At 54.0% G+C, this 27,251-nt stretch overlaps 1 protein-coding gene across 4 annotated transcripts in view; it reads right to left on the reverse strand.

Annotated features, from left to right (window-relative positions):
• Nucleotides 1-27,251, reverse strand: part of PNPLA7 (patatin like phospholipase domain containing 7) — a 79,604-nt gene that overhangs the window by 14,491 nt on the left and 37,862 nt on the right. For 3 of the 4 annotated variants that reach the window (XM_040225655.1, XM_040225656.1, XM_040225653.1), the window contains 9 exons: nt 17,916-17,993; nt 16,093-16,298; nt 15,011-15,142; nt 13,914-14,037; nt 13,285-13,398; nt 12,138-12,207; nt 9,198-9,347; nt 1,805-1,868; nt 1,534-1,702 (listed from right to left, as the gene is read on the reverse strand). In XM_040225655.1, coding sequence (XP_040081589.1) covers nt 1,534-1,702; nt 1,805-1,868; nt 9,198-9,347; nt 12,138-12,207; nt 13,285-13,398; nt 13,914-14,037; nt 15,011-15,142; nt 16,093-16,298; nt 17,916-17,993 — 1,107 coding nt within the window. The remainder of the gene's footprint in view (nt 1-1,533; nt 1,703-1,804; nt 1,869-9,197; nt 9,348-12,137; nt 12,208-13,284; nt 13,399-13,913; nt 14,038-15,010; nt 15,143-16,092; nt 16,299-17,915; nt 17,994-27,251) is intronic. The other variant, XM_040225657.1, reaches the window with a different exon arrangement.

Genomic DNA, 27,251 nt, shown 5'->3' on the forward strand with positions numbered 1-27,251 from the left:
AAGCAGCGACAGATTTTATTTCCTTAGGCTCCAAAATCACTGCAGACAGTGACTGCAGCCATGAAACTAAAGCACACTTGCTCCTTGGAAAGAAAGCTATGGCAAACCGAGGCAAGGTATTAAAAAGCAGGGAGGTCACTTTGCAACAAAAGTCCATCCAGTCAAAGCTATGGTTTTCCCAGTGGTCACATAGAGATGTGAGAGCTAGACCATAAAGAAGGCTGAGCGCCGAATAACTGATGCTTTCAAATTGTGGTGCTGGAGAAGACTCTTGAGAGTCCTTTGAACTGCACAGAGATCAAACTAATCAATCATAGAGAAAATCAACCCTAAATATTCACTGGAAGGACTGTTGCTGAAGTTGAAGCTCCAATACTTTGGCCACCTGATGGGAAGAGCCGACTCACTGGAAAAGACTCTGATGCTGGGGAAGATTGACGGCGAAAGGAGAAGGAGGTGGCAGATGGTGAGATGGTTGGACGGCATCACCAACTCAACGGACATGAATCTGAGCAAATTCCAGGAGACACTGAAGGACAGGGAAGCCTGGCATGCTGCAGTCCGCGGGACTGCCAAGGGTCTGATTCAATTTAGTGATTGAACAAAACCCTTAGTGGCTGAACAACAAGCCAGCAAAGACGGCATGAAGCAGAACCCTATCCAGATAAAAGCAGCACCGTGCACACACAGAGTGAGACGCGGCCTGGCTTACAGGAGGCTGCCGGGGGTGCTGCTGGCTGCCTCACGGCCTCTGTCTCAGTCCAGCTCAGGCGCTCAGTCGGGTCTAACTCCTTGTGACCCCGTGAACTGCAGCACGCCAGGCCTCCCTGTCCATCAGCTCAGTCGTGTCCAACTCTTTGTGACCCTATGGACTGCAGCATGCCAGGCCTCCCTGTCCATCAGCAATTCCCGGAGCTCACTCAGACTCATGTCCATCAGTCGGTGATCCCATCCAGCCATCTCATCCTCTGTCCTTCCCTTCTCCTTCCGCCTTCAGTCTTTCCCAGCCTCAGGGTCTTTTCCAATGAGCCAGTTCTTCGCATCCGGTGGCCAAAGGACTGGAGTTTCAGCTTCAGCATCAGTCCCACCCATGAATGGTCAGGACTGATCTCCTTTAGGACGGACTGGTTGGATCTCCTTGCAGTCCACTCTCAAGAGTCTTCTCCAACACCACAGTTCAAAGGCAACAGTTCTTTGGCGTTCAGCTGTCTTTACAGTCCAGTTCTCGCATCCATACATGATACTGGAAAAACCACAGCTGTCTGCCTACTCCTGCTAAACCACCACCAGAGGTAAACACAGCAAAATGTTTTCAAAATGTGCAGAGCAAATGTCTGGGTGTTTGCTTTTACTATTCATCCCTTCCTGAGTTCTTGAAATACTTCATTCAAAGAAAAAAAGACAACCCGGGTCTGAGAAAAGAGAGGGCCACGCTAGCCAGGACCTGCCCAGCCTGCTGCCGAGAGACCACGCCCACTACCCAGCCCCACCGCCGAAGCCCCGCCCACTGCCGCGCTCCCGACCCCAGCTCACCTCGCCGACTCTGGGCTCCTGCTCGCCCAGGCCCACGACGAGGATGCAGTCCGCTTGCCGGATGCAGCGCTGGGTCCAGGGCGTGAGCGTGCTGTCCGCCTGGTAGAGCACGATTCGGTGGATGTCCTCCTGCTGCCCCAGCCAGCTGGACAGCCGGTACTCGTGGATACTGGAAGGCACAGACATCCTGGTGGGTTTCATGGCTGGGCAGGGCCCCCTGAGAGCAGGAGGCCGGGCTCAGCCAGGCTGTTCCCACGCGGAGGCCTCGTACCTGTCCAGAGCAGCGGAGCCAAGGCGCTGTTTTATGCTGTCACTGGTCAGCAGCAGGGCAGGGCCTAAAAACAACCACCAGATGTAGAAACCTGCCCGCAGCCCACCTTGGAGGACAGGAGAGGCCCTTCCTCCTCCTGGAATCTGCTTTTCAGGAAAGCAGCGAACCTCTCACAGCTCTCAAGGAAGTGCCTGTGGCCTTGAGGAGACCCTCTGGGCAGGTGGCCCTTCTGCAGTGTGCCAAGGGAAGGGCTGCGCCAGGTGCAGGGGCGGGCAGCCTCTCTGAGCCTCAGTCTCCTCCTCGGTGCACACTGGGCTTGAATTTCTGCAGCTCTGGAACTGTGTGTGTGCTGGGGGCAGGGGAAGCCCAAGCTTGTAAAATGCGAAATCAGACAACCTCCCCAACCCAAGGCAGCGGCGGGCTGGACTCGAGCAGGTGCGGTCACCAGGAGGCAGCGCATGCTCTCACATGCGGTCTCCGGGGTCAGCTTGTCCTTCCATCTCCAGGGCGGCTCAGACGGCAAATAACCCGCCTGCACTGCGGGAGACCGGGGTTCGACCCCTGGGGTGGGGAGATCCGCTGGAGAAGGGCGAGGCTGGGCACGCGGCATCCTGGCCAAGCCCGCAGGCTGCCTAGTCCCTGGAGCCGCAAAGAGCTGGGCACAGCTGAGTGACTTCCACCTTCCCGTTGGCCTTCCCTGATAGCTCAGCTGGTAGAGAATCTGCATGCAATGAAGGAGACCCCGGTTCGATTCCTGGGTCAGGAAGATCTGTTGGAGAAGGGAGCTGCTGTCCGCACAGACACGTCTGCTCAACCAGGAGGGCTGCCGGGGTGGGGACAAAAGCTGAGAGACAGTGGCCCTCAGGGTCGGGAAGGCTGCTGGACTGCCCCGAGGGTGAGGATGTGAGGCGCCCAGCCCCCCTGCAGCGGCAGCTGGACTGCCCCGAGGGCTTACAATCAGGAGGGGAGAGACAAGCCACTGCCTGTGTTCAGCTGGAAGTGTCTGCTTTCTTGACAGCATACAAAATAAGGTCGTGTTCTACAGGGTGGAATACTCGCCTAGAGCCAGACAACCTAGAGTGCGAATTCAAGTGGGCTTTAGGAAACATCACTACAAACAAAGCTAGTAGAGGTGATCGAATTCCAGCTGAGCTATTTCAAGTCCTAAAAGGTGATGCTGTGAAAGTGTTGCACTCAATATGCCAGTAAATTTGGAAAACTCAGTAGTGGCCCCAGGACTGGAAAGGGTCAGTTTTCATTGCAATCCCAAAGAAATGCAAGGCCAAAGACTGCTCAAACTACCGCACAACTGTACTCATCTCACACACTAGCAAAGCAATGCTCAAAATTCTCCAAGCTGGTACATGAACTGAGAACTTCCAGATGTTCAAGCTGGATTTAGAAAAGGCAGAGGAACCAGAGATCAAATTGCCATCATCCGTTGGAATGTAGAAAAAGCAAGAGAATTCCAGAAAAACATCTACTTCTGCTTTATTGACTATGCCAAAGCCTTTGACTGTGTGGATCACTACAAAATGTGGAACATTCTTAAAGAGATGGGAATACCAGACCACCTTACCTGGCTCCTGAGAAATCTGCATGCAGGTCAAGAAGCAATAGTTAGAACCAGACATGGAACAATGGACTGGTTCCAAATTGGGGAAGGAGTACATCAAGGCTGTATATTGTCACTTTACTTATTTAACTCACATGCAAAGTACATCATGAGAAACACTGGGCTGGATGAAGCACAAGCTGGACTCAAGATTGTTGGGAGAAATATCAATAACCTCAGATATGTAGATGACACCACCCTTATGGCAGAAAACGAAGAACTAGAGAGCCTCTTGATGAAAGTGAAAGAGGAGAGTGAAAAAGCTGGCTTGAAAGTCAATATTCGAAAAACTAAGATCATGGCATCTGGTTCCATCACTCCATGGCAAACAGATGGTGAAACAATGGAATCAGTGACAGATTTTATTTTCTTGAGCTCCAAAATCACTGGAGATGGTAACCGCTGCCATGAAATTGAAAGACACTTGCTCCTTGGAAGAACAGTTATGACCATAAAAAGCAGATACATCACTTTTCTGACAAAGATTTGTCTAGTCAAAGCTATGGTTCTTCCAGTAGTCATGTATGGATGTGAGAGTTGGACCATAAAGAAAGCTGAGTGTCGAAGAACTGATGCTTTTTAACTGTGGTGCTAGAGAAGTCTCTTGAGTCCCTTAGACAGCAAGGAGATGCAACCAGTCAGTCCTAAAGGAAATGAGTCCTGACCATTCACTGGCGGGACGGATGCTGAAGCTGAAACTCCAGTCCTTCGGCACCTGATGCGAAGAACTGACTCACTGGAAAAGACCCTGATGCTGGGCAAGACTGAAGGCGGGAGAAGGGAAGGACAGAGGATGAGATGGCTGGATGGCATCACCGACTCGATGGACATGAGTTTGAGCAAGCTCTGGGAGCTGGTGATGGACAGGGAGGCCTGGAGTGCTGCAGTCCACAGGGTCGCAAAGAGTCGGACACCACGGAGCAAGCGAACTGAGCCACAGGGCGGTGGCTGTGAGGTGGCCCCCGGTCTGACCTGCAGGGGAGCAGCTCTGACTCCAGGGCAGAAGCCTGTGGAAGTGGGGGAGCAACTCCTCTGGGGGTCGGGACAGAGGGTGCTGGTCCCACTGAGGCCGCACTCCTGCCTTGGGGGTCGGGCACCCACAAGGGCCTGACAGAGAGGGAGCCCTCTCGGGGCTGGAGGGGCTCTCAGCCGGCGAGGGCGGGCACTCCTGGGCACTGCAGTGACTAGTCCCGTTCACCCCTTGGAAGTCTAGGACGAGACGGGACAGGCAGGCTGTGTCTGCTGCGGGAACACCGAGGAGCCCTGCCTGAGGCCCCGAGGATGGGGCTGCTCCCTCTGGCCCTCGGGGCACATCTGCTCTAGGCCTCTGCCTGGACTCGAGGGTTCTGAGGAGGCCCCTGGGAAAGTGCGGAGCCCCTAGGAGTGCTTGCTCTGGGCTCGCCAGGCGCTGGCTACAGCCCTGGCCAGTTAGGAATGTGGTGACCAGCCTGTCCCTGGGAGGAGTCTGCCTAAGGCCCAGGCCATGGACAGGACCCGGGTAGTGCGTGGATACAGGGGGACTCCCAGGTGCTCCGAGCCGGCTCTGTGGGGGCCGCTCAGGCCTGGAGGGCCCCTGTCAGCCTGCCTGTGACCCAGCCTCCCCTCCAAACTGCGGAAGCCAGAGGAAGTGGCTGACACCCTGAAGCTGGGAGACACGGCCAGCGGCCCAGACCCTCTCTCTACAAACACCCTTCACAGATGTGATCACCTTTCAGCAAAGGAACCCTCAGGGCAGGGCCCAGTGGTTCTGAGTGAGGGCTCTGGGTCAGCTGAGGCGCCTACAGAAAAATGCATCCTGACTCTATCCATTTCATAATCAAAACCATTCCCAGTGGATCGTAAACTTGACAGGTAATACCATAATGTTTTTAAAAGAACCTCTTCATGACTTGGGGATAGGATGAAATTTCTTCAATAAAATGCAAAATTCAGTAACAATATAAGAAAAAAATGATAAATAAACTGGTCCACATTGGAATTAACAACTTGCATTTGTCAAAGTCAGTGAACTAGATGCGTGCTGTCATGCCCAACTCTTGGCAACCCCGTGGACTACAGCCCGCCAGTCCACGGGCGTCCTGGGGCCAGGACCCTGGAGCGGGCTGCCGTCTCCTCCTCCGGGGCATCTTCCAGACCCAGGGCTGGAATCTGTGTCTCCTGAACTGCAGGTGGATTCCTTCCCACTGGTGCCACCTAGGAAGCATTTGTCAAAAGACATCAGTAAAAGAATAAAAAAGCAAGTCACAGGGGGAAAGATATCTGCATTTTCATCCGAAAAAAGCAACTGTATCCAGACTGCCCATTGACAAGGAAAAGATAACAGCCCCACAAAACAGTGGGCAACTTGACAGGCACTCAGAAGGGGATCCCAGTGGCCGCAAGACAGACTTTTCAGCTGCTGGGAAATGCAGATTCAAGCTACATGGGACGCTGCCTCACAGTCGCAAATGCCAGCAGCACAACACACCACACATGCTCCCTTTCCTCCAGAAGAGGCTGTTTGCTGGGCCACAGGCCTTCTGTGGTGGTTGTCCAGTCGCTAAGTTGGGTCCAGTTCCTTGCAACTCCACAGACTGCAGCATGTCAGGCAAGCTGCCCCATCTTTCACTATCTCCTGGAGTTTGCGCAAACTCATGCCCATTGAGTCAGTGATTCCATTCAACCATCTCATTCTCTGTCGGCCCCTTCTCTTCCTGCCTTCAATCTTTCCCAGCATCAGGGTCTTTTCCAGTGAGTTGGTTCTTCCCATCAGGTGGCCAAATTATTAGAGCTTCAACGTCAGTCCTTCCAACGAATATTCAGGGTTCACTTCCTTTAGGGTTGACTGGTTTGATCTCCTTGCGTCCAGGGGACTCTCAAGGCTCTTCTCCAGCATCGCAATTTGAAAGCATCAATTCTTGGGCGTTCAGCCTTCTTTATGGTCCAACTCTCACATCCATACATGACAACTGGAAAAACCATAGCTCTGACTAGACGAATCTTTGTCAGAAAAGTGATGTCTCTGCTTTTTAATATGCTGTCTATGTTTGTCATAACTTTTCTTCCAAGGAGCAAGCGTCTTTCAAATTCATGGCTGCAGTTGCCATCTGCAGTGATTTTGGAGCCAAGAAATTACAGTCTGTCACTGTTTCCAGTTTTTCCCCATTTGTTTGCCATGAAGTGATGGGACCGGATGCCGTGATCTTCGTTTTCTGAAGGCCGACTTTTAAGCCAGCTTTTTCACTCTCCTCTTTCACTCTCATCAAGAGGCTCTTTAGTTCCTGTTCACTTTCTGCTATCAGAGTTGTATCATCTGCATATCTGAGTTTGTTGATATTTCTCCTGGCAATCTTGATTTCAGCTTGTGGTTCATCCAGCTCGGCATTTAGCATGATGTACTCTGCATGCAAGTTAAATAAGCAGGGTGAGAATACACAGCCTTGACGCACTCCTTCCCAGGTTTGCACCAGTCAGCTGTTCCACATCCAGCTCTTCTAGCTGTTGCTTCTTGACCTGGAGACAAGTTCCTCAGGAGGCAGGTAAAGATGGGATCTACATAAAGTATCTTTTCTGATCATAATGGTATAAAAACGGAAAATTCCCAAATACATGGAAATTAAATGCTTAAACAACCAAAGAGTCAAAGAAATCACCAAGAAATGAGCAGATATCTTGAAACAAGAGAAAACAAAGGCGCAGCATTCCCGAGCGCACAGGACGCCGCGGAAGCCCTGCTGGGAGAGAGGCTCACAGCTACAGGTGCCTCCTCTGGGCAAGAAGAAAGATCTCCGATCAACAGCTGGCTTTGTACCTTAAGTAACCAGAAGAATCTCAAGCTAAACACAGGCCCAGAGCCCCGTGGGGGCTGTGCTCCTGGGCACAGGCCTTCTCCAGCTGCGGCGAGCAGGGCCCACTCTCTGGCTGTGGGGCACAGGCTTCCCTTGTCGTGCAGCTTGGGCTCTACGGGGCGCAGCCTGGAGGAGCTGCAGCGCTGAGGTCCGAGCTTGGGCTCGGGAGTTGTGGCGCATAGGCTGAGCTGCCTTGTAGCACGTGCAGTCTTCCCAGACCAGGGAGGAACCTGTCACCCCCGCATTGGCAGGCCGATTCTTAACCACTGGACCACCAGGGAAAATCCTCTACCAAACATTAAAAGAAAAATTAATTACAGTCCTCCTCAAAGTCTTCCAAAATATTGACTCCGAGGGAACACTTCCTGACTCATTCCATGGCGCTAGCACGAGTACTCCCTTACCAAAGTCACGGGGGGACCGAGACACCCCAAGAAACTACAGACGAGCTACCCCGACAGCGCAAACCCTCCACGAGAGCCGAGCTGACCAAACTCAGCGGGTAGAGAAGGGTCACACACCAGACCAAGTGGGATTCACTCCGGGAGTGCAAGGATGACTCGGTTCCTGAGTATCAAGCAGTGAAATAAACCCACTAACAGAATAAAGGGGGGAAACATGATTATCTCAACTGATGCAGGAAAAGCACTGATGAAAGTTAACATCTTTTATGATATAAACTCTCAGCAAAATATGAATAGAAAGAAACCTTCCTAACATATTAAGAGGCCATCCGTGAGAGACTGACAGCTAACACCCTACTCAAAGACAAAAGACTGAAAGCTTTTCCCCAAGACCAGGAACGAGGCAGGAGGCTGCTTCCTCCTCACATCATGGGACGTCACTGGCACCCAGCGCCACCAACAACTCAGTAGAGACCGTTAAGACCCCCGTTTCCCGCAGAAACAGGAGTTCACGGGGACACACACGCAGTCGCGCGCGTGCACTGCACGGACACCGGCTTCCTGGTCTGGCTGCTGTGCTGCGGTCACATGACCGGGCTGGGGGCTGGCACACGGCTCCCTCTTCACTCTTTTTATAACCTGCTATGAGTCTATAATTATTTCAAAATAAAAGGTTTTTTTCAAAGGGAACAAGCTATTATTATGAATCAGCACATCTGCCCTGTACAACTGCAGGTCTTTTGATGCACCCTGGACAGTCTGACCGACCTCACTGAAAACGAATAGAGGTTTCCAGATCCGGAACATTTGTGATGAAACAGAGACCAAGACTAATGGAAATTAATGCTTTCTGTGATTTAAATTTTCACTTGGAGAATTACTTTTAAATATTGAATATTTATAATAGCTCAATTTTGTAAATCATTTTTGTTTGGCATTTATTCAACGCCTTCCATTACCCCTTGAAGCCATTAAAATAGCCCTGTCTCAGAAAATTGTCTTGTTGTCTATTACTAAGATCACTCACAGTTATATAGAAACACGAGTAAAGTGTTAAGAATATGGAATGCTTTATGATTTGGAGAATTCCTAAGAATTCTCCAGAATTTCAGTTTCTTGTTCTTGAGCCCCAGACTCCCCAGCTGTCAGGAGCCTGGAAGCAAGACGCCAGCTGCCGGACCCTGAGGGTGCCCCGCCTTGTCAGCCACCCCCGGCCACTGCAGCGTGCTCTCCAAGCGGCAGGGCAGCGGTAGGCACCCACCCCAAGGCGGGCTTCGGCGGGGCTCAGGGGCCCCTGTGGGGTCAGCTGGGAGGAGTTCAGTGCGACTCGGGCCAGCTCCTGCGGCGTCGGGCCTCCCCATCAAGACTGTCCGGAGGCGCCGTCTCACTGTGATGGTCCCCTCCCCAGTGCCACACCCCCCAGCCCCACCCAGGGTTATCAGCCTTGCGGGCAACGCTGAGCACTCTTTCGGGAGAACCTGGAAGGATCGAGAGGCAGGAAGAGGAGGGGGCCCAGGGCACCTCAGGTAGCCTCGGGCAGGGCTTACCGACAGCGCTGAGGGCGTGCTTGAGCTCCAGGGTGAAGGCGGTGAGGGGCACGTCCTCCGACACTGGCATGACGGCCACCGTGGAAAGGTTGCTGGCAGGGTGCCCCGAGTCCCACTTGCTGCCCACAGTATGGAACCCAAACTGGTGACCTGCAGAGCACAGGGGTGTGCGCTAGCCTGAGGCGCTGGCTGCCGCCGGGACGGTCTAGTGTCCCTGTTTCCAGGTGATGGCGTGGCCCCAGCAGCCTGGCTGGGGAATCGGGCACCCAGGTCTGCCCTGGTCTCCACAGCTAGAGCCCTGGCCTTCCTGCCGAAAGCGAACCGCACCATGGCGCCCTTGCATCTCATACACATCAGGACTGGCCCCCCGAAGGGGACACAGGAACAGACTCAGAGAAGACCGTGGGGCCCAGAGAAAATGCAAAGGGGTGGAGGGTGGGCCAGGGGAGGACCCGTGCTCTGGCCGCACCCTCTCCTGGAGTTCTTCCACCACCTCCTCCAGAGACAGTGACGGCCTGAGTTTCACATCATGACCCTCTTCTACTGCCTCATCTGCACAGGCTTCCAGACCCAGGGGTGAGGCACAGAACCGCCCGCCGGAGGTCAGGGCTGGGTCCTCAGGACCGCAGGCTCCCCATTCCCTAGTCGTGAGGCCAGGAGGCCCCACAGCAGCAGCGATGGGCCTGCAGGCACGCATGTCCACGAGGCCACTGCCCTCCAGCAGTGCATCCCTGGCTGAAGCTTATTTCCAATCACCAAGTCCCTTCTTGGTTGGTGGCACCTCCTGCTTTCCTGGAGGTGGCTGAGGGGGCAGCCTCCCCCTTCCTGCCGGCCACATCCCAGCCAGGCTCCAGCCTTCTGGGGCCTGGACATGCTGAGGGCTCTCCTCCTGGCTCCCCTGCCCGTAGCCCAGCTCCCACACAGACCTCATCAGGCAGGGCATGGCCATGCAGGAAGGCCCAGTTCTGTCCATTTCTGACTGCTGGTCTTGGCCCTAGGCAGGCAGGTGGGTCCCCCACAAGGCATGACCCAGAAGCCAGCATGGGGGCTCAGGAGGCAGAGACAGGGCTCCCAAGAGCTAATATGGGACAGTCCCTGGCTTTCCTGAAGCTTCTCTGTGGGGAGTCCCTTCCTCTCTCTCTTTCCCAGTGACCTGTGACATCAGAACCTTCCATCTGCAATAGGCCCAGAGGGGGAGTTTATCACCAGCTCCTGATAGCTTTCGTTTAGCTTTTAAGAAAAGCTGCGAGATGCTCTGGTTCTGGCCAAGGAGATGGAGCCAGCACATCCCAGCTACCCGCGGCCACCAGCTCCAAGAAGCCCCTGGACGCAGCTTTCAGGAGGCCCAGAGGAGCGCTGAGAGGAGGGCAAACTGGCCCGGGACCTCAGCTCGTGGGAGGACCACCCCACTAGAGGTAGAGTGGCAGTGTCACGCCCTGACCCAGCTACCGCCACCTGAGACCTTCCTCCCCCTCCCCAGTGGTGCTGCCTCCCAGAAGACTTTCCACGGCCCTCTGCCCTAAGCAAACCCTGCCTGGGCTCTAGACACAGAGGGTGGAGCCCCAACTCTCCAAGACCAGCACTGGGAAGCAGAAGCAGCAGCCTGTCCAGAGACGGGGACATGGAGAACAGAGCCCTCTAAACCCTGGGCGAAGTCCTGGGCTCACCCCCAGGGAACCCACGTGGGAGACTGGCCAGAAGCACACAGCAGAGGCTCTGAGAACAGAAGGCGGCGGTGCACCCGGCAGCCTTCACACTGGCTCGGGGGAGCACACAAGTGCAGCAGAGCAGTGCAGCGAGGCAGAGGCCTGGGGAACTAGGTTAGCACTCAGACACAGCGGGAAGAGGGCCAGGACGTGCTCTGAATAGTCTGCAAAAGTAAGAGATTTAAACGGGAACCAGATCATCATAATACCCGAAATATGGGCTACAATCCAAAATGACCAGGCATACCAAAAGCCAGGAAGATCGCCACTTGAACAGGAGAAGACACAAATGGCAAGAGGGCACAGACTCTGGAGGTCCTTGACAAGGTATTAAAGCAGTGGCTCACAGCTAGCCCGAAGCAGCCGTCATGGGTAGTCTGGAAGCAAAGGTAGAAATGAAATAGCTGAAACAGAAGCCTCTCTGGGTGGGGTTAGGGGCAGAGCCAAGAAGACAGAGAGAGCCAAAGACCTTGAAGGCAGATCGAAAGAAGCCACTTGGTCTGAGCATCAGAGGAGAAAAACAGTTAAAACACAAGCGACGTCCCAGAGACTTTGGGGATGATAACAGGAGGCCTAACATCTGCATCTCTGAGTTTCCAGAAAAGAAAGAATACAGGGCTGAGAGAGTATTTGAAGAAATAAAGGCTGAGACCTTCCCAAACGTGGCAATAACATACGTACATATGTATATAAAATAAACCTGCAGATTCAAGATGAGCAAACCCCCAAACAAGATAAACTCAAAGGAATTCATGCCCAAACATTCCAGAATCAAATTTCTAAACACTGAAGATGAGGGGAAAGCTTGAACACAGTCAGACAGAAGCAACGCATGCCTACTCGAGAGCAAGTTGAAGTCTGGGTTTCTCTTTGGACCTAACGGAGGCCAGAGGGAAGTGGCGAATGTTCCGAGTGCTGAAATAAAAGGGCTGTTAAGACGGAATAGCACGTCCAGCAACCTGTATTCTTCAGAACGAAGGCAATTTAAAGACATCCTTTGATGTAGGAAAATTCAGAGAATTTAAGAACTATTATTAAAGGAACTCTTTACACAGAAAGGAGAGGACACCAGGAGGAAGCCTGGAACACCAGGATGAGGGAATAGTTTCAAACACCCTGTCTGACAGCTGAAAACAAAAGTTCTAACTAACACTGCGTGAGGGGGAGTTTCAAGGTAGGCAGGGGCTCCAGGCGGGGAGGCCGGGGCTCCCAGGTGCCAGGCCTGGGCACGCACCTGCCGCAGCTCCCTGCTGGAGGCTGCCCAAGATCTTCTCACCCAAGAGGCGAATCAGTCGAGTCACAACCTGGGGGCAGAGAAAGAACAGAGGCTTCAACCACACACTGTAAACCACAAAGCCAAGCACCTTAGACCCACGGTTTGAAAACTGCCTCAGCTGTAAACTGCTCCGGGCAGCAGATGGTGACACAGCCACGGTCTGGTCACAGGCGGGTGGGCAGGCACGTGGCCTGCAACCTTGCCCGGGCTGGCTGCCCCTGTCTTCCTCAGGTAGGAAATAGGACAAATGGGGAAGCCACAACCCCCAAAGGCAGACCACAAGGGACCTCCCCAGAGCCAAGGGTCATTGGGTGGTGCTGGGTGCCGGCTCTGGCCAGACATGGGCTGGTAGTACCTGATATCCACGAAGAATTACGTTTTACATATAATAATGCTATTTTGGTTATATTAATTCTAATTTTTTTGAGTTGCAGACTCAAGTAAATAAAGTTGAAATGTCAAAGTATATATAATTTACTTCTAAGCGCTTCTGCATGAGGATGACGTCAGCTGAAAGTTTTTTTGGAGAGGAGGTTCTGTACGGGAATCTGCTTTAGTGGCTCTTGCATGCAGTGCAGAATTAGTTTTGAAAAGAGAAGCTGTCGTCAGCTTACCCCACCACGTTTCATTGCATTAATAGTTGACCTGCTATAACTATGGTAGTAGAAGAAACGGTCCGTTTTCTGTGTTGTTTTTATCAAGTTTTGGTATTAAAGTCACGGTAACTTCATAAATCACCTGGGGGCTGCTTCATTTGTTCATACATGGGCTCATGGGAATGGATCAAGCCTGAGCCTTCAGAGAGGCCACTCCTGTGACTCTCCAGTAGCAGCCCTGCCTCTTCCTCCAAAGCGCTAAGGTGCAGGCTCTCCGCTTCCCTGTCTGCACTCTCATGACTCAGAAGCAGGGAAGTGACATCAGAAAACCAGAAGCAGGGCAGGCTGCCCTCATTCTGCCTCCCGGCTGACTGCCAGGCACTGCAGTCCTGCCCTGAAGCCGGCGGGGACGGCTGTCTGGGGAAGCGGGGGCAGGCTGATGGGAGCAGTCTTGGTGTTGGTCTTGACCGGGTTTTGGCATTGTGAGTTCACAGCTTCACAGCCCTCACCTGCGGGTACTGGCGCTTGATGGAGTTCAGGGCTCCTTCAGGAAGCTTGGCCAGCTCTGAGTCCCGAACAGCATGCACTGTGGTCGCCCTGGCCTGGCGGGTGAGCGTCTCTACCTGGGGACGGGAGCTGCTGCTATGGCCACAGGCTGACCCCAGAGCAGGGTCCCAGGGCCTCTCCAGGGCAGGAGGAAACGGGGCTCACCCAGCACCCTGTGCTGGGGAAGGAACCATCAGCGAGAGCTGTGAGCCTGCCACCAGCAGCCCAGAGAGCCCAGGGTCTCATCCTCCCCGCGAGGGCCTCGGGGTCTCAGAGGGACCACCGTCCGAAAGGTGGCTGCCGAACCCACCCGAGGCCTGCTCTCCTGGACGGCGGCCTGTGGGAAGCAACTCCTGGGCTATTCTCCTGCCTGAGCCTCTGCCCAGGTGGGCGCCCGAGGGGCGAAGAGAAAGGGTGTGAGGGAATGGGCGCGGGATGCAGGGGGAGGAGGAGCGCGGCGTGGAGGAGGAGAGGGGAGGGGAGGGGAAGGGAGGGAGGGGGATGGGGTGGGGGCGGGGAGGGGCGGGGCGGGGCGGGGGGCGGGGGAGGGGGGGTGGGGAGGGGAGAGGAGAGGAGGGCGGGGCGGCCCTACCACGCCCACGAGGTCTCCACGGCCGTACTCGCCCGCCAGGCGCTTCTTGCCGTCGTCCTTCTGGATCACAGCGCGCAGGCGGCCGCTGAGCACGATGTAGGTGCAGTCGGACTTGTCCCCCTGCCTGCGGGACAGAGGCTGTGGGGGCGGGCGGGGCGCCTGGCTGGAAGCCCTTGGCCACCAGAGGCAGCGAAACAGAAACGTGAAGTCGCTCGGTTTGGGACCCGATGACTGTAGCCTGTCATGGGATCTTCCAGGCAGGAGTGCTGGAGTGGGTTGCCATTTCCTTCTCCAGGGGATCTTCCTGACCCAGGAATAGAACCCGGGTCTCCCGCATTGCAGGCAGACGCTTTTACCGTCTGAGCCACCAAGGAAACTTAGCAAAACAGAAAAAGGAACCTATTCTTCTCACTACATTTTTTTGTTTTGGAAAATCGTTATTTTCCATTTAAAAATATGTATACTAACATGTAAAGGGTTTATTGTGATTTTTAAATGAACGACTTTAAATAATGATCTTAGTTTTCATTTTTAAAACCATCAAAACTGGTAGCTCTAAGCCGGGTCTGAGTTGACTCATTGGGAAAGACCCTGATGCTGGGAGGGATTGGGGGCAGAAGGGGAGGACAGAGGATGAGATGGCTGGATGGCATCACCGACTCGATGGACATGAGTCTGAGTGAACTCCGGGAGTTGGTGATGGACAGGGAGGCCTGGCGTGCTATGATTCACAGGGTCGCAAAGAGTCGGACACCACCAAGCGACTGAACTGAACTGAAGCCGGGTCTGACCCAGCAAGCGTGTCAGCCACTAGGACACGGGCCCGAGGCTGCCCATCTGAGCCCGCACGGAGCACACAAACACGTTCATGGACGCTGTCTCCACGCGGCTCCGCGGGGCCCTGTGGAAGACTGTGCCGGTGGAGAGGGGGCGCGCCTGAGGGCAGCGTGGGCGCGGAGGTCAGGGGGCAGCCGCGAGGCAGAGCAGGGCGGCCCTCCTCCGCGCCCGCCCGCCGGGAAGGCGGGCCTCGCCCGTTCGTGGTGCGCCGGGAAGGCGGGCCTCGCCTGTACACGGCGCAGCCGGAAGGCGGGCCTCACCTGTATATGGCGCGGCCGGCCTCCACCTCCATCCAGTCCAGGGCGAAGTCGATCTGCCGCACGAAGGAGGACACCCGCCTCACCACGGTGTGCGCCACGCTCAGGACCACGGCCGGCTGCCTCCGCATGATGCTGCCGGGCATCCTGGAGTCACTTCCTGTCCCAGCCCCGCCGGCCTCCACCCCTTCACTCCAGGCCTCGGGTGCCCCCAGTCTCCACTTATCACAATGCCCACTGAGCCAAGGGTGAGGCCAGAGCGCAGACCCTGGTCAGCTACCTGCTCCCCAGCCCCCTGGGTACGCCCAGTGGCCAGCGACCCTGGGAAGGCTGTCGGAGCCCTCCACAGTAGTCACCGCCCACAGTGTCCTGGGGGCACATGCCACGTGTAAGGGCCCAGTGCTCGCAGTGGGTCAAAACCCCAGCCCCCCAGGATGTGCCAGAAGACTAGAGCAGTGAGGGTGCACGGGGAGGGTGTGGCTGAGGGGTCAGTGGCAGAGATTGTGGAGGCTTGGAGCCCGGAAAGCCACTGGGTCCGGCAGAAACGTCAGCCACTGTCTCCTGATGCCACCATGAACCAGGCTGGGGGTGTGGAGCCACACAGGTGCCCGCTATGGTGTGGAGGCCTCTGGAGGGCAGGGCCAGGGGCGTGCTCAGCTCCTGGCTGCACTGGGCCACAGAGCATGCGGGCCTGCGGGGCTCGGGACTCCGCCAAGCAACGGGCAGATGAGGTCACCCGTCTCTGAGACAGGTCAGGGAAACGTAAAGTTCTGCTTCGGGTGGCATGTGGGAGCCCCCGAGGACCCCAGGGGATGTCAGAACAGCAGCTGACACCAGCCTCACATCCAGAGGGAAGCGACTAGTGCACAGGGTCCCTCGCGACATCAGCCAAGGCACCATTGTGAGTCCACACACAGGGACGCTCACACGGACACACGCAGACACATAAGTACACACACAAAGGCACATGCACAGACACCATCACAAGCAGGCCCTGGGCCCACGCGGAGGCGTGCGCGCGCACTACAGACACGCTCGAGGGCCACGAGGCAGTCACACGGAGCCGTGGCCAGCGGGGCACTCACTCGTAGAAGTGCGCCTTGGAGATGGACAGGAAGCTGCAGTCCCGGTTGGCCCTGATGGTGAAGATGAGGGGCTCGCCCGTGAGCACCGCCAGCTGGCCCACCATCTCACCAGGCCGTGCCATGAACAGGAACGTGTCCTCCTCGCTGTCAATCTTCCGCTGGTACACGTGCAGCAGCCCCGAGACCACGAAGAGGATGCTCGTGTCCTGACGAAACACAGACGCTGACGGAGCTGGCAGAGCCCCCGAGCCTGGGCCAGCAGTGGGCAGGCCACCACGCTGCCTTCACCGCGCGGCTCCGGCAACCGGCCCCGGGCCCAGACTCGCGGGGAATGTCCTGTCACTCATCACCAGCCACAGGGCACGAGCCCCCTCTGTGCCTCTGGTCCGCGGCAGCCGCCAGCCCCGGAGGCACCTACACTTCAAGTTGCTCCACGCAAACACGCCAGCAGCTCAGCACTGCGCAAGGTGGAGACACGAGCTCGGCCCTGAAAGCGGCTGAAGCCTGCGGTACAGCCTCCCCCACCCCGCCCCGGCACACAGCACAGATTCTCGGGCCCAGTGTCCGCAGATGTGCCTGTGGAACCAGTCTGATGCAACCCGTCTGGACCCTTCCTCATCTGCTCACCCCACCCTGTGGGACCCCCTCCCTGGTCTGAGCAGAAAAGGGTCAGTGTGTCAGAAATGGAAAAAGTGAAAAGCAGGCTGTGCCAGGCCTCGCAGGGCTCTAGGAGCTGGGGGCAGGCGGAGGCGGCCCCTGCTCCAGCATAGCCTCTCAAGGGTACTGGGTGCTATGGGAGGCCCAGGACAGGCTTTCCCACAGGTCCCGATGGTCGGGGGCCAGCCAGCAGCCCGCCTCCCTCAGGAAAAGAACAAGCCTTTCCCCTGTCTTGTCCCCAGAGAATGAGAGAAAGGACAGAGGGGAGGGGAAGAGGCTTGGGAGAGTCCCCACCAGGCTGGCTCTCCTTGCCCCCGACCCAGCCCTCCAGGGCTGCTGGTGGTCTACCTCCTCCGTGCTGGCCTGGGGGGCCGTGCTCCAGGGAAAGCCCACTTAGGAAGGGGACCCAGGCCAGCGGCTCGCACAGCAAGGAAGGCCTTCCTCACCACTGCTGCGTGACCAGCAGACGAACGGCTGCTGCTCCCAGCCGGCACAGGGCTGGGGAGGGTGGGCCTCACCACAGGAGGCCGGAGAGACGGCCTCTGCCACCCGGCAGAGCAGGGCTCTAGGGATCAGAAACTACACGCATCTGTGCTCGCTCAGTCGTGTCTGACGCTTCGCAGCCCCATGGACTGCAGCCCGCCAAGCTCCTCTGTCCATAGGGTTTTCCAGGCACGAATACTGGAATGGTTGCCACGTCCTGCTCCAGGGGAGCTTCCCGACCCGGGGACTGAAACCAGGTCTCTTGCATCTGCTGCACTGGCAGGCGGATTCTTTGCCACTAGCCTCACCTGGGAGCCCCACCTTCATTTATGAGAAACAAAATTATTTTCCATCCAGATTAGGTTTGAGGACTGGGCACACACAGTCCTCCCTCCTGTACCTGACCTCCTGAGTGAGACTGGTAACAGCGACGCGGGGGTGCAGGTGGACACGCCCATGCTGGGCTGGACAAAGACACCCCAGGAAGAGGGCGGGCTCACTGACCCTCAATAGGCCTGCAGACGGCTGCACAGGCCTGAGGGCAAGAGCCTGTCCACGCTCAGCGACAGCGGAAGGCACACAGAGGCTGCCTGCTCTGAGTCCGCCCAGCGCCAGCGCCAGTGCTGGGTCTGGGTGGTCTGGGTCCTGGGTGGGCGGCTCTTGCAGACTTCGCCTTCCCTCACCTGGTCTCCCTGCTTCAACACCACCGTGCCCCCTGGGACATGGAGAAGCGCCACCCGGCCATCTAACAGCGAAGGGTCCTAGAAACGGAAACACAGGGTCAGGACAGGGAGTGCAGAGAGACAAGCTTATGAGGAGGCTGCACACGGCCCCCCAGGCAGGCGCACAGCCTCAGGGTATCGCCAGCCCTCAGAGGACCACCCGTGGAGACAGGCCTAGAGGGTGGCGACCAGCTGGAACAGTTGGTGCAGGACAGCCGGATATCAGTGCGAGAGCAGAACGCAGACACGCGCGCCACGTTGCCAAGCCGCGCGAGGGGGCGGCTGGCTGGCTGCAGGGCACAGGCCCGGCGGGCAAGCGTCCTGGTCGGGCGCCCTTTCCCTGATAGCTGCACTAGGGGCTCTTCACAGCACACCCAGGAGCACACCCAGGGTCTCGTGAGGAGAAAAACCCGCAAAGTGAGTGCCAAGGGCGTGGAAACACCAGCTGTGTTTACAGTTCACAGCAACAATGGAACAGAAACATCAAGAAAACTCACTGGTCACCTCTGAAGAGGCGTGCGTGCCTGCGAAGTCCCCTCAGTTGTGTCCGACTCTTTGCAACCCTATGGACCATAGCCCGCCAGGCTCCTCTGTCCATGGGATTCTCCAGGCAAGAATACTGGAGTGGGGTGCCATGCCCTCCTCCAGGGGACCTTCCCGACTGGGAACTGAAGCTGCATCTCTTATGCCTCCTGAATTGGCAGGCGGGTTCTTTACCACTAGCTCCGCCTGGGGAGAGGACAGGTACGGTACCTACATCACTAGTTCCAGCCCTGCAAAGCCAAGGTGGCAGGAGTCTAAGCCCGGGCTTTGGGGCTGCCAGCCGACACCCACAGAGAAAGATGGATGCCACGTGCCTCCTGACCGAGAGAGACCTGCGCCCTGGTTCCCCCACCATGGGGGGCGGGGGCCAGCCCAGCTGTCAGACACGAGTTCGACAAAGGATCTGGATCAAAGGACGACAGGGGAAGAGGCCTGAGAGCCCACCAGCCCCCACCACTCAGCATCTTCAGGAGCAACCTGGACAGGAAGACTGAAGACTTGTTGTTGCATCTGGGGGCGGGGACAGGATACTGCACTGTGTTTAAAAGCAGCCTGTGTCTTTTCGGGAGGAAATACTGAAGCCTTGCTAAATGGGACGGGACGCTGGGCGTGGCTGCGCAGGGGAAGGGCGCCGTGGGGGCAGACGGGCTGCGTGAGCTCTGCGGGAGGCGGGGCCCGCCCTGCTTTCCTCTGCCCCGTCCTGTGCGGTGTCATAATAAAAGTTGGTTGTGTTTTTTTGTTTTTCCAGAGAGACTGAAGAGAAAGCGCCGCCAGCAGCACGTGGACTCACGCAGACCCTGACCCGCAGCCAGGAACAGGAGGCTGGAGACGACGCGGAGACACGCTGCTTCCGGTCTAGCAAGGAGGGAGCTGGGAAGACTCCACTCGTCCTAACAACTGCCTCTGCTGCTGCTGCTAAGTCGCTTCCGTCGTGTCCGACTCTGTGCGACCCCAGAGAGGGCAGCCCACCAGGCGCCCCCGTCCCCGGGATTCTCCAGGCAAGAACACTGGAGTGGGGCGCCATTTCCTTCTCCAATGCATGAAAGCGAAAAGTGAAAGTGAAGTCGCTCAGTCGTGTCCGACTCCCAGCGACTCCATGGGCTGCAGCCTACCAGGCTCCTCCGTCCATGGGATTTTCCAGGCAAGAGGACTGGAGTGGGCTGCCACCGCCTTCTCCTGTCAAGGGCTCTCAGACCCACGAGAGACGTGCTCGCCTCTCCCTGTGGAGAGGTGGGGGTGCAGTAACGAACCCCACGGAGGGAAACCTCCATGGGCCCCAAGTGTGGAGGCTCAAGGAACAAGTCTGAGAGATGGAAACTCCAGGGACAGGTCACAGGCCCTCAGCCTTGTGAGGCTCTCCTCCAGGCGACCAGGTTCCCCAGAAAACAGCCGAGAAAAACTGCCTTGGGCCTCCATAGGGGAGGGGAAAGGAACCAGCCTGCCCTCAGGGGGAGCTCGGCGACCCGAGCCCTGCGTACTGGCGCCCATCTGAGCCTCACCGCCGGTCGGGGGAGAACGCAGGCGCCAGCCTACTCCCACCATCCCGTCTCCCTGAGAGCTCGGGGGGAAGCCCAGACGCACCAGGGACGGTCACAGTCCAGAAGCACAGACACACGAAGACCGAGACCTCATCCAGGCCCGCGCGCCTCAGCACCTCGTCACCGAAGGCCTGGCACAACACGCCTGCCCTCAAGGGACAATCATATGGTATGCTAACAGGAGAGAAAATAGTGTGAAGAGACAGGACAAGCACCAGGGTCAGACGGGGCGAGGATGTTGGAATTATCCGACTGGAATTTAAAATAACTATGGTAACATGCTAAGACTCTTGAGAGCCCCTTGGACTGCAAGGAGGTCCAACCAGTCCATCCTAAAGGAGATCAGTCCTGGGTGTTCACTGGAAGGACTGATGCTAAAGCTGAAACTCCAATACTTTGGCCACCTCATGTGAAGAACTGACTCACTGGAAAAGACTCTGATGCTGGGAGGGGTTGGGGGCAGGAGGAGAAGGGGACGACAGAGGATGAGATGGCTGGATGGCAGCACTGACTCGATGGACATGAGTTTGGGTGAACTCTGGGAGTTGGTGATGGACAGGGAGGCCTGGGGTGCTGCGATTCATGGGGTCGCAAAGAGTCAGACACGACTGAGCGACTGAACTGAACTGAACTGAATCTGCTAAGGCTCTAATGGAAAAGGAGACAGCATGTAAAAACAGATGGGCACTGTAAACAGACAGATGAAAACTGTAAGGAAGAACGGAAGGCAATGCTAGAAGCCAAAACCACTGTACCAGAAACCAAGGGTGCTTCTGATGAGCTTATCAGCAGCCTTGACACAGCTGAGGGAAGAGTCTGAGCTCGAAGATATATCGACAGCAAGCTCCAAACAGAAGAGGAGCAGGGAAACGACTGATAAAAACAGAACAGAACACGCAAGGGCCAGGGAGCAACCGTGAAAGGTGCAACGTGCGTAACGGGAACGCCAGAAGGGAGACAGGGGCAGAAGAAACATCTGGAGCAATAATGAATGAAGTTAGCGTCAGGCCGAACCACAGATCCAGGAAGCTCAGAGGACACCGACCAGGATGAACGTCAAAAGATGACACTGGGCATCCCAGGTGCAAACTACAGAAAACCGAAGATGAAGACAACCCCGGAGAAAGCCAGAGGTAGCACTTGATTTGCAGAGGAACAAAGACAAGACTTACTTCAGACTTGTCCGAAAGCATGCAGGCAGGAAGAGAACCGTAGAGTGTTGAGAGAAAAGCCCATCAACGTAGAAGTCTATGCCCTGTGAAACTGTTCTTCAAAAGGGAGGAAAAGCAGACGTTCTCGGGAAACAAAAATTGAGGGAATGTGTCACCTGTAGACCCAGATATGTTGGAAGAAGCTCCTTAGAGAGAAGTTAAATGATGGAGGTCAGAAACTCAGATCTACATACTACAGAAGGGAGAGCTCTGGGAGAGGAAAAGTCAAGGCAAAATGAAACCTGAGTCGTTCTTCATCTCACAGGGAAGCTCGTTTAAAGCGACATTAGCAGCAGTGCTTTAGGCGGCGTGGCTCATACAAGCGTGGAGTGAACGCCCCCAGTGACACACACAGGGCTGCGAGGGACAGCGGGACTGTCTTCTTATAGACACTCACACCATCCACAAAGCAGTGCCGTGTTTAAAAGGGAAACTCTCTTTCTGGCTGCACACTGGATACCTCTGCCACCAAATCCTCCTCCAGCTCCTCAGACACCAAGTGTCCCGGCTCAACTCGGACACTAACCACCTGCATTTGTCACCAGACCCACAGGGCGAGCGCTCAGTCCCACAAGACTGCCCCCTCTTCAGACACCAACCGCGAGCAGAGAGAGGGTCCTCAGGCTGCCCACGCTTCCGCCAAGCTGGCAACAAACCAGGAGTTCCCACAACTGTGATTTGCCAGAGTGGCTCACGCAACTCAGGGAAACACTAATGCTCACTAGCTCATTGCACAGCTGACCCTTGAACAGCACGGCTTTGAAGCACAGGTCCACTTGCACATGGATTTTTCTCAATAAATACATACACTACTACATGACCTGCGGCTGGGTGGACACTGTGGACACAGAGACAGTGAGCGTCGCTTTCCCTTCTGGCATTCCCATTGCGCACGTTGTGCCTTTAGCAGCTGGCCCTGACATGTTCTTACGTGCGACTCTATCGCATGTTCTTAGCTAAGACCCCACATGCCTCACAGTCAAAAAAGCAAAACATAAAGCAAGAAATATTGTAACAGATTCAATAAAGACTTTAAAAAATGGTCCACATCCCCTAAAAACCTTTAAGAAAAACTAAATGTTTCAAACCCTAAAAAATGATGCCGTGAAAGTGCTGCACTCAATATGCCAGCAAATTTGGGGAACTCAGCAGTGGCCACAGGACTGGAAAAGGTCAGTTTTCATTCCAATTCCAAAGAAAGGCAATGCCAAAGATTTCTCAAACTACTGCACAATTGCACTCATCTCACATGCTACTAAAGTAATGCTCAAAATTCTCCAAGCCAGGCTTCAGCAATACGTGAACCGTGAAACGTGAACTGTGAACTTCCAGATGTTCAAGCTGGTTTTAGAAAAGGCAGAGGAGCCAGAGATCAAATTGCCAGCATCCGCTGGATCATTGAAAATGCAAGAGCGTTCCAGAAAAACATATATTTCTGCTTTATTGACTATGCCAAAGACTTTGTGTGGATCACAACAAACTGTGGAACATTCTTAAAGAGATGGGAATACCAGACCACCTGACCTGCCTCTTGAGAAACCTGTATGCAGGTCAGGAAGCAACAGTTAGAATTGGACATGGAACAACAGACTGGTTCCAAATAGGAAAAGGAGTCCGTCAAGGCTGTGTATTGTCACCCTGCTTATTTAACTTATATGCAGAGTACATCATGAGAAACGCTGGGCTGGAAGAAACACAAGCTGGAATCAAGATTGCCGGGAGAAATATCAATAACCTCAGATATGCAGATGATACCACCCTTATGGCAGAAAGTGAAGAGGAACTAAAAAGCCTCTTGATGAAAGTGAAAGAGGAGAGTGAAAAAATTGGCTTAAAACTCAACATTCAGAAAACGAAGATGATAGCATCTGGTCCCATCACTTCATGGGAAATAGATGGGGAAACAGTAGCAGACTTTATTTTTCTGGGCTCCAAAATCACTGCAGATGGTGACTGCTGCCATGAAATTAAAAGACACTTGCTCCTTGGAAGAAAACCTATGACCAACGTAGACAGCATATTAAAAAGCAGAGACATTACTTTGGCAACAAAGATGTGTCTAGTCAAAGCTATGGTTTTTCCAGTGGTCATGTATGGATGTGAGAGTTGGACTATAAAGAAAGGTGAGTGCCAAAGAACTGATGTCTTTGAACTGTGGTGTTGGAGAAGACTCTTGAGAGTCCCTTGGACTGCAAGGAGATCCAACCAGTCCATCCTAATGGAAATCTGTCCTGAGTGTTCATTGGAAGGACTGATGTTGAAGCTGAAACTCCAACACTTTGGCCACCTGATGCAAAGAGCTGACTCTTTGGAAAAGGCCCTGATGCTGGGAAAGATTGAAGGCAGGAGGAGAAGGGGTTGACAGAAGATGAGATGGTTGGATGGCATCACTGACTCAATGGACCTGAGTTTGAGTGAACTCCAGGTGTTGGTGATGGACAGGGAGGCCTGTCGTGCTGCAGTCCACGGGGTCACAAAGAGTCGGACACGACTGAGTGACTGAACTGAGCTGAAATGGATAGGGGACACTTATTTGGTGGACAAGTGGCTAAGACTCTGCTCCCAATGCAGGGGGTCAGTTCTATCCCCTGGTAAGGGAGCTAGATCCCATGGGCCGCAACTAATAGTCCATGCGCCACAACCAAAGACACAAGCGCCACAACTGAGACCTGACGCCCAAGTACCCAAGTAAATTCAGACCAGAAACAGTGGGTGGGCAGGGAAAGGTCGTCACACTCACGCTCATCAAAAGAAAGCAGGAGGAGCTTCAGAAACCGCAGACGGGAGCATTCAGGCTTCAGAAAAGGACTCTTACGGGGATAAAGCAGGTATTAGATTGACACGGCGATAAAGGAGTCGATTCTCCAAGAAGACAGAACAATCCAATGCTGCTGTGCAGTCACTCAGTCGTGTCCAATTCTTTCTGACCCCACGGACTGCAGCACGCCAGGCTTCCCTGTCTTTCACTCTCTCCCAGATTTTGCTCAAACTCATGTCCATTGAGTCAGTGACGCCATCCAACCATCCCATCCTCTGTCATCCCCTTCTCCTCCTGTCTTCAATCCTTCCCAGCACCAGGGCCTTTTCTAATGAGTCAGCTCTTCACATCAGGTTGCCCCAGTATTGGAGCTTCAGCTTCAGCATCAGTCCTTCCAATGAATATTCAGGACTGATCTCCTCTAGGATGGACTGGCTGGATCTCCTTGCAGTCCAGGGACTGTCAAGCCTTCTCCAGCCCCACAGCTCAGAAGCGTCAATCCTTCAGCACTCAGCTTTCTTTATGGTCCAGCTCTCACATCCAGGCACAACCATTGGAAAAACCACAGCTTTGACTACATGGACCTCTGTTGACAAAGTGATGTCTCTGCTTTTTAATATGCTGTCTAGGTTGGTCAAAGCTTTTCTTCCAAGGAGCAAGCATCTTTTAATTCCATGGCAGCAGTCACCATCTGCAGTGATTTTGTCTGTCACTGTCTCCATTGTGTAACAATCCAATACATAATGCATGAATGCTTAACAACAGACCATCAACACACGAGACAAAACCTGATCCAACTATAAGGAAAGCAGATGAATCCACTACGCAGCGGGAGACTTCCACAGCCTTCTACCAGGAACAGACCCAGCAGACAGGAAATCTGCAAGAATGCAGCTGAGCTTGACAACACCGTGGATCGTCAGCCTAGTTCACGTGGAAACGGCCCACTATACCGTCTTCTCAAGCTCACACGGAACACCCACCAGCGTAAACTACGTTCTGGGCCACAAGCCGCCTCTTCACAAACTTAAAAGGGCAGAAGTCATACGGTACCTGCTCCTGGGCTACAACAGAAGGAAGCCAGAAATCAGCTACAGAAAGAGAGCTGGGGAATCCCCAATTACTTGGCGATTAAACACCACAGCTCTAAGTAACGCATGGGTCACAGAGTAACTCTCAAGAGAAATTTAAAATATATTGAACTAAATGAAAATGAAAAAACAACTTAGTGTGTGCAATGCAGCGAAAGCAATACTTAGAGGGAAATTTACAGCTCTGACCACAAACCAGAAAAGAAGAAAGAGCGGATGTCAGTAATCTAAGCTTCCAGCTAGGGAACTAAAGAAAGAAAAGCAAATTAAATCCAAAGTAAGTAGGAAAAAGGAAATGGTAAAAATGAGAGCAGAAATCAACGAAACTGCAAACAGGAAATCAATAGAGAAAAATCAACAAAACTGAAAGCTAGTTCTTTGAAAAGATCAATAAAATTGATAAGCCTCAAACTTCCCTGGGAGTTTGAAGCCTCAAACTTCTGGTGACTAAGCCTCTGCACCTGCAATGTGGGTGGTGTGAGTTAGATCCCTGGCTGGGGAATGAAGACCCCACATGCCAAGTGGTGCAACCAAAAAAAGCGACCACCTCTATCTCAGCTAACCAGGAAAAAAAGAGATTGGTAGCAAGTTATTAACCTCATGCACAAAAGAGGGACATCACTGCAGATGTCGTGGAGATTAAAGGACTGTAAAGGGCACCAGAGCAGCTCTGCACCCACAACGCGGCCCGCCTGGATCAGATCAGCCAATCCTCTGAACGACACAATCTGCCAAAATTCACACAAGAAGAGAGACAACCTGAGTAGGCCTTATTTATTAGGAAATTAGGTCAATAATTAATAACCTTCAAAACCAGAAAGCACTAGGCCCAGAAGGGTTCTCTGGCAGCTTTTACCAAACATTCAAGGAAGAAGTTATACCAGTTCCCTGCAAACTCTTCCAGAAAACGGCAGCAGGAGGAACACTACCTAACTCATTCTATGAGGCCAGCATTTCCTCACACAAAAGCCAGACAAAGACATCACAAGAAGAGAAAACCACAGACCAATCTCTCATGAGCACAGATTCAAAGATTCTCAGCGGAGTGTTCGGCACAGTGAACCTAACAACATGCAGAAAGGGTTATGCACGACAACCAAGCAGGATTATCCCAGGTGCGCAAGGCTGGTCCAACATCCAAAAATCAAGACTCCATCACGTCAGCAGGCTAAAGAAGGAAAATCGCAAGATCCTTTTAGTCAGTGCAGGGAAAGCATCTGACGAGCGGTGGCGCCGGCGGTGAAGAGCGCCCCTGCCGGTGCGGGAGCCACAGGGGCCGCGGGCTCAGCCCCTGGGTGGGGAGACCCCCTGGAGGAGGGCGCGGCAGCCCACTCCAGCATGCCTGCCTGCAGAATCCCATGGACGGAGGGGCCTGGTGGGTTACAGTCCATGGGTCGCACACAGTCAGACACGGCTGAGTGACTGAGCAAGCACACACGCAGTACTCATTCATGATAAGAACTCTCAGTGAATATAATGGGGGAGAATTTCCTCAACTCGATAAAGAATATCTGCCAAAAAAATTACAGCTAACATCATGCTCATTGGTGGGAAAATCAAAGCCTTCCCACTAAAACCAGGTGTCAGGCAAGGATGCCCTCTCTCATCATTCCTTGTCAACAGTATACAACATTTCTTGTAACACAAGAAAAGGAAATAAAAGGCATAAGGACTGGTTAGGAAGACATAAAACTGTTTTTGCTCATGGATAACGTGATTGTCTACAGGAAAAAATTTAAAAAAGAATCAACAACAAGGAAAAATTCTTATAACTAAGAATTTTGTGCATGAGGTTAATAAGCAATTTTAGCAAGGTTACAGGATGCAAAGTTAACACACAAAGGTCAATTGTTTCTGTATATACTAGCAATGGATAAGTGGAATTTGAGATTAAAAACACAATAACATTTATATTAGCATGCCTCAAAATGAAATAGTTAAGTATAAATCTAACAAAATATGTACAAGATCTCTATGAAGAAAACTATAAAACTTCAATGAAAGAACTCAAAGAATAACTAAATTATTGGAAAAATATTTTATGTTTATGGAAAAGAAGACTCAATATTGTCATGACGTCAGCTCTTCCAGCTTGCTCTGTAGGTCAGTGCCATCTCAATCAAAATCACTGAAAGTTATTCTATTGTTGCTGTTCA

Source organism: Oryx dammah, unplaced genomic scaffold (genome assembly GCF_014754425.2).
Source record: "Oryx dammah isolate SB20612 unplaced genomic scaffold, SCBI_Odam_1.1 HiC_scaffold_25, whole genome shotgun sequence".
NCBI lineage: Eukaryota > Metazoa > Chordata > Mammalia > Artiodactyla > Bovidae > Oryx > Oryx dammah.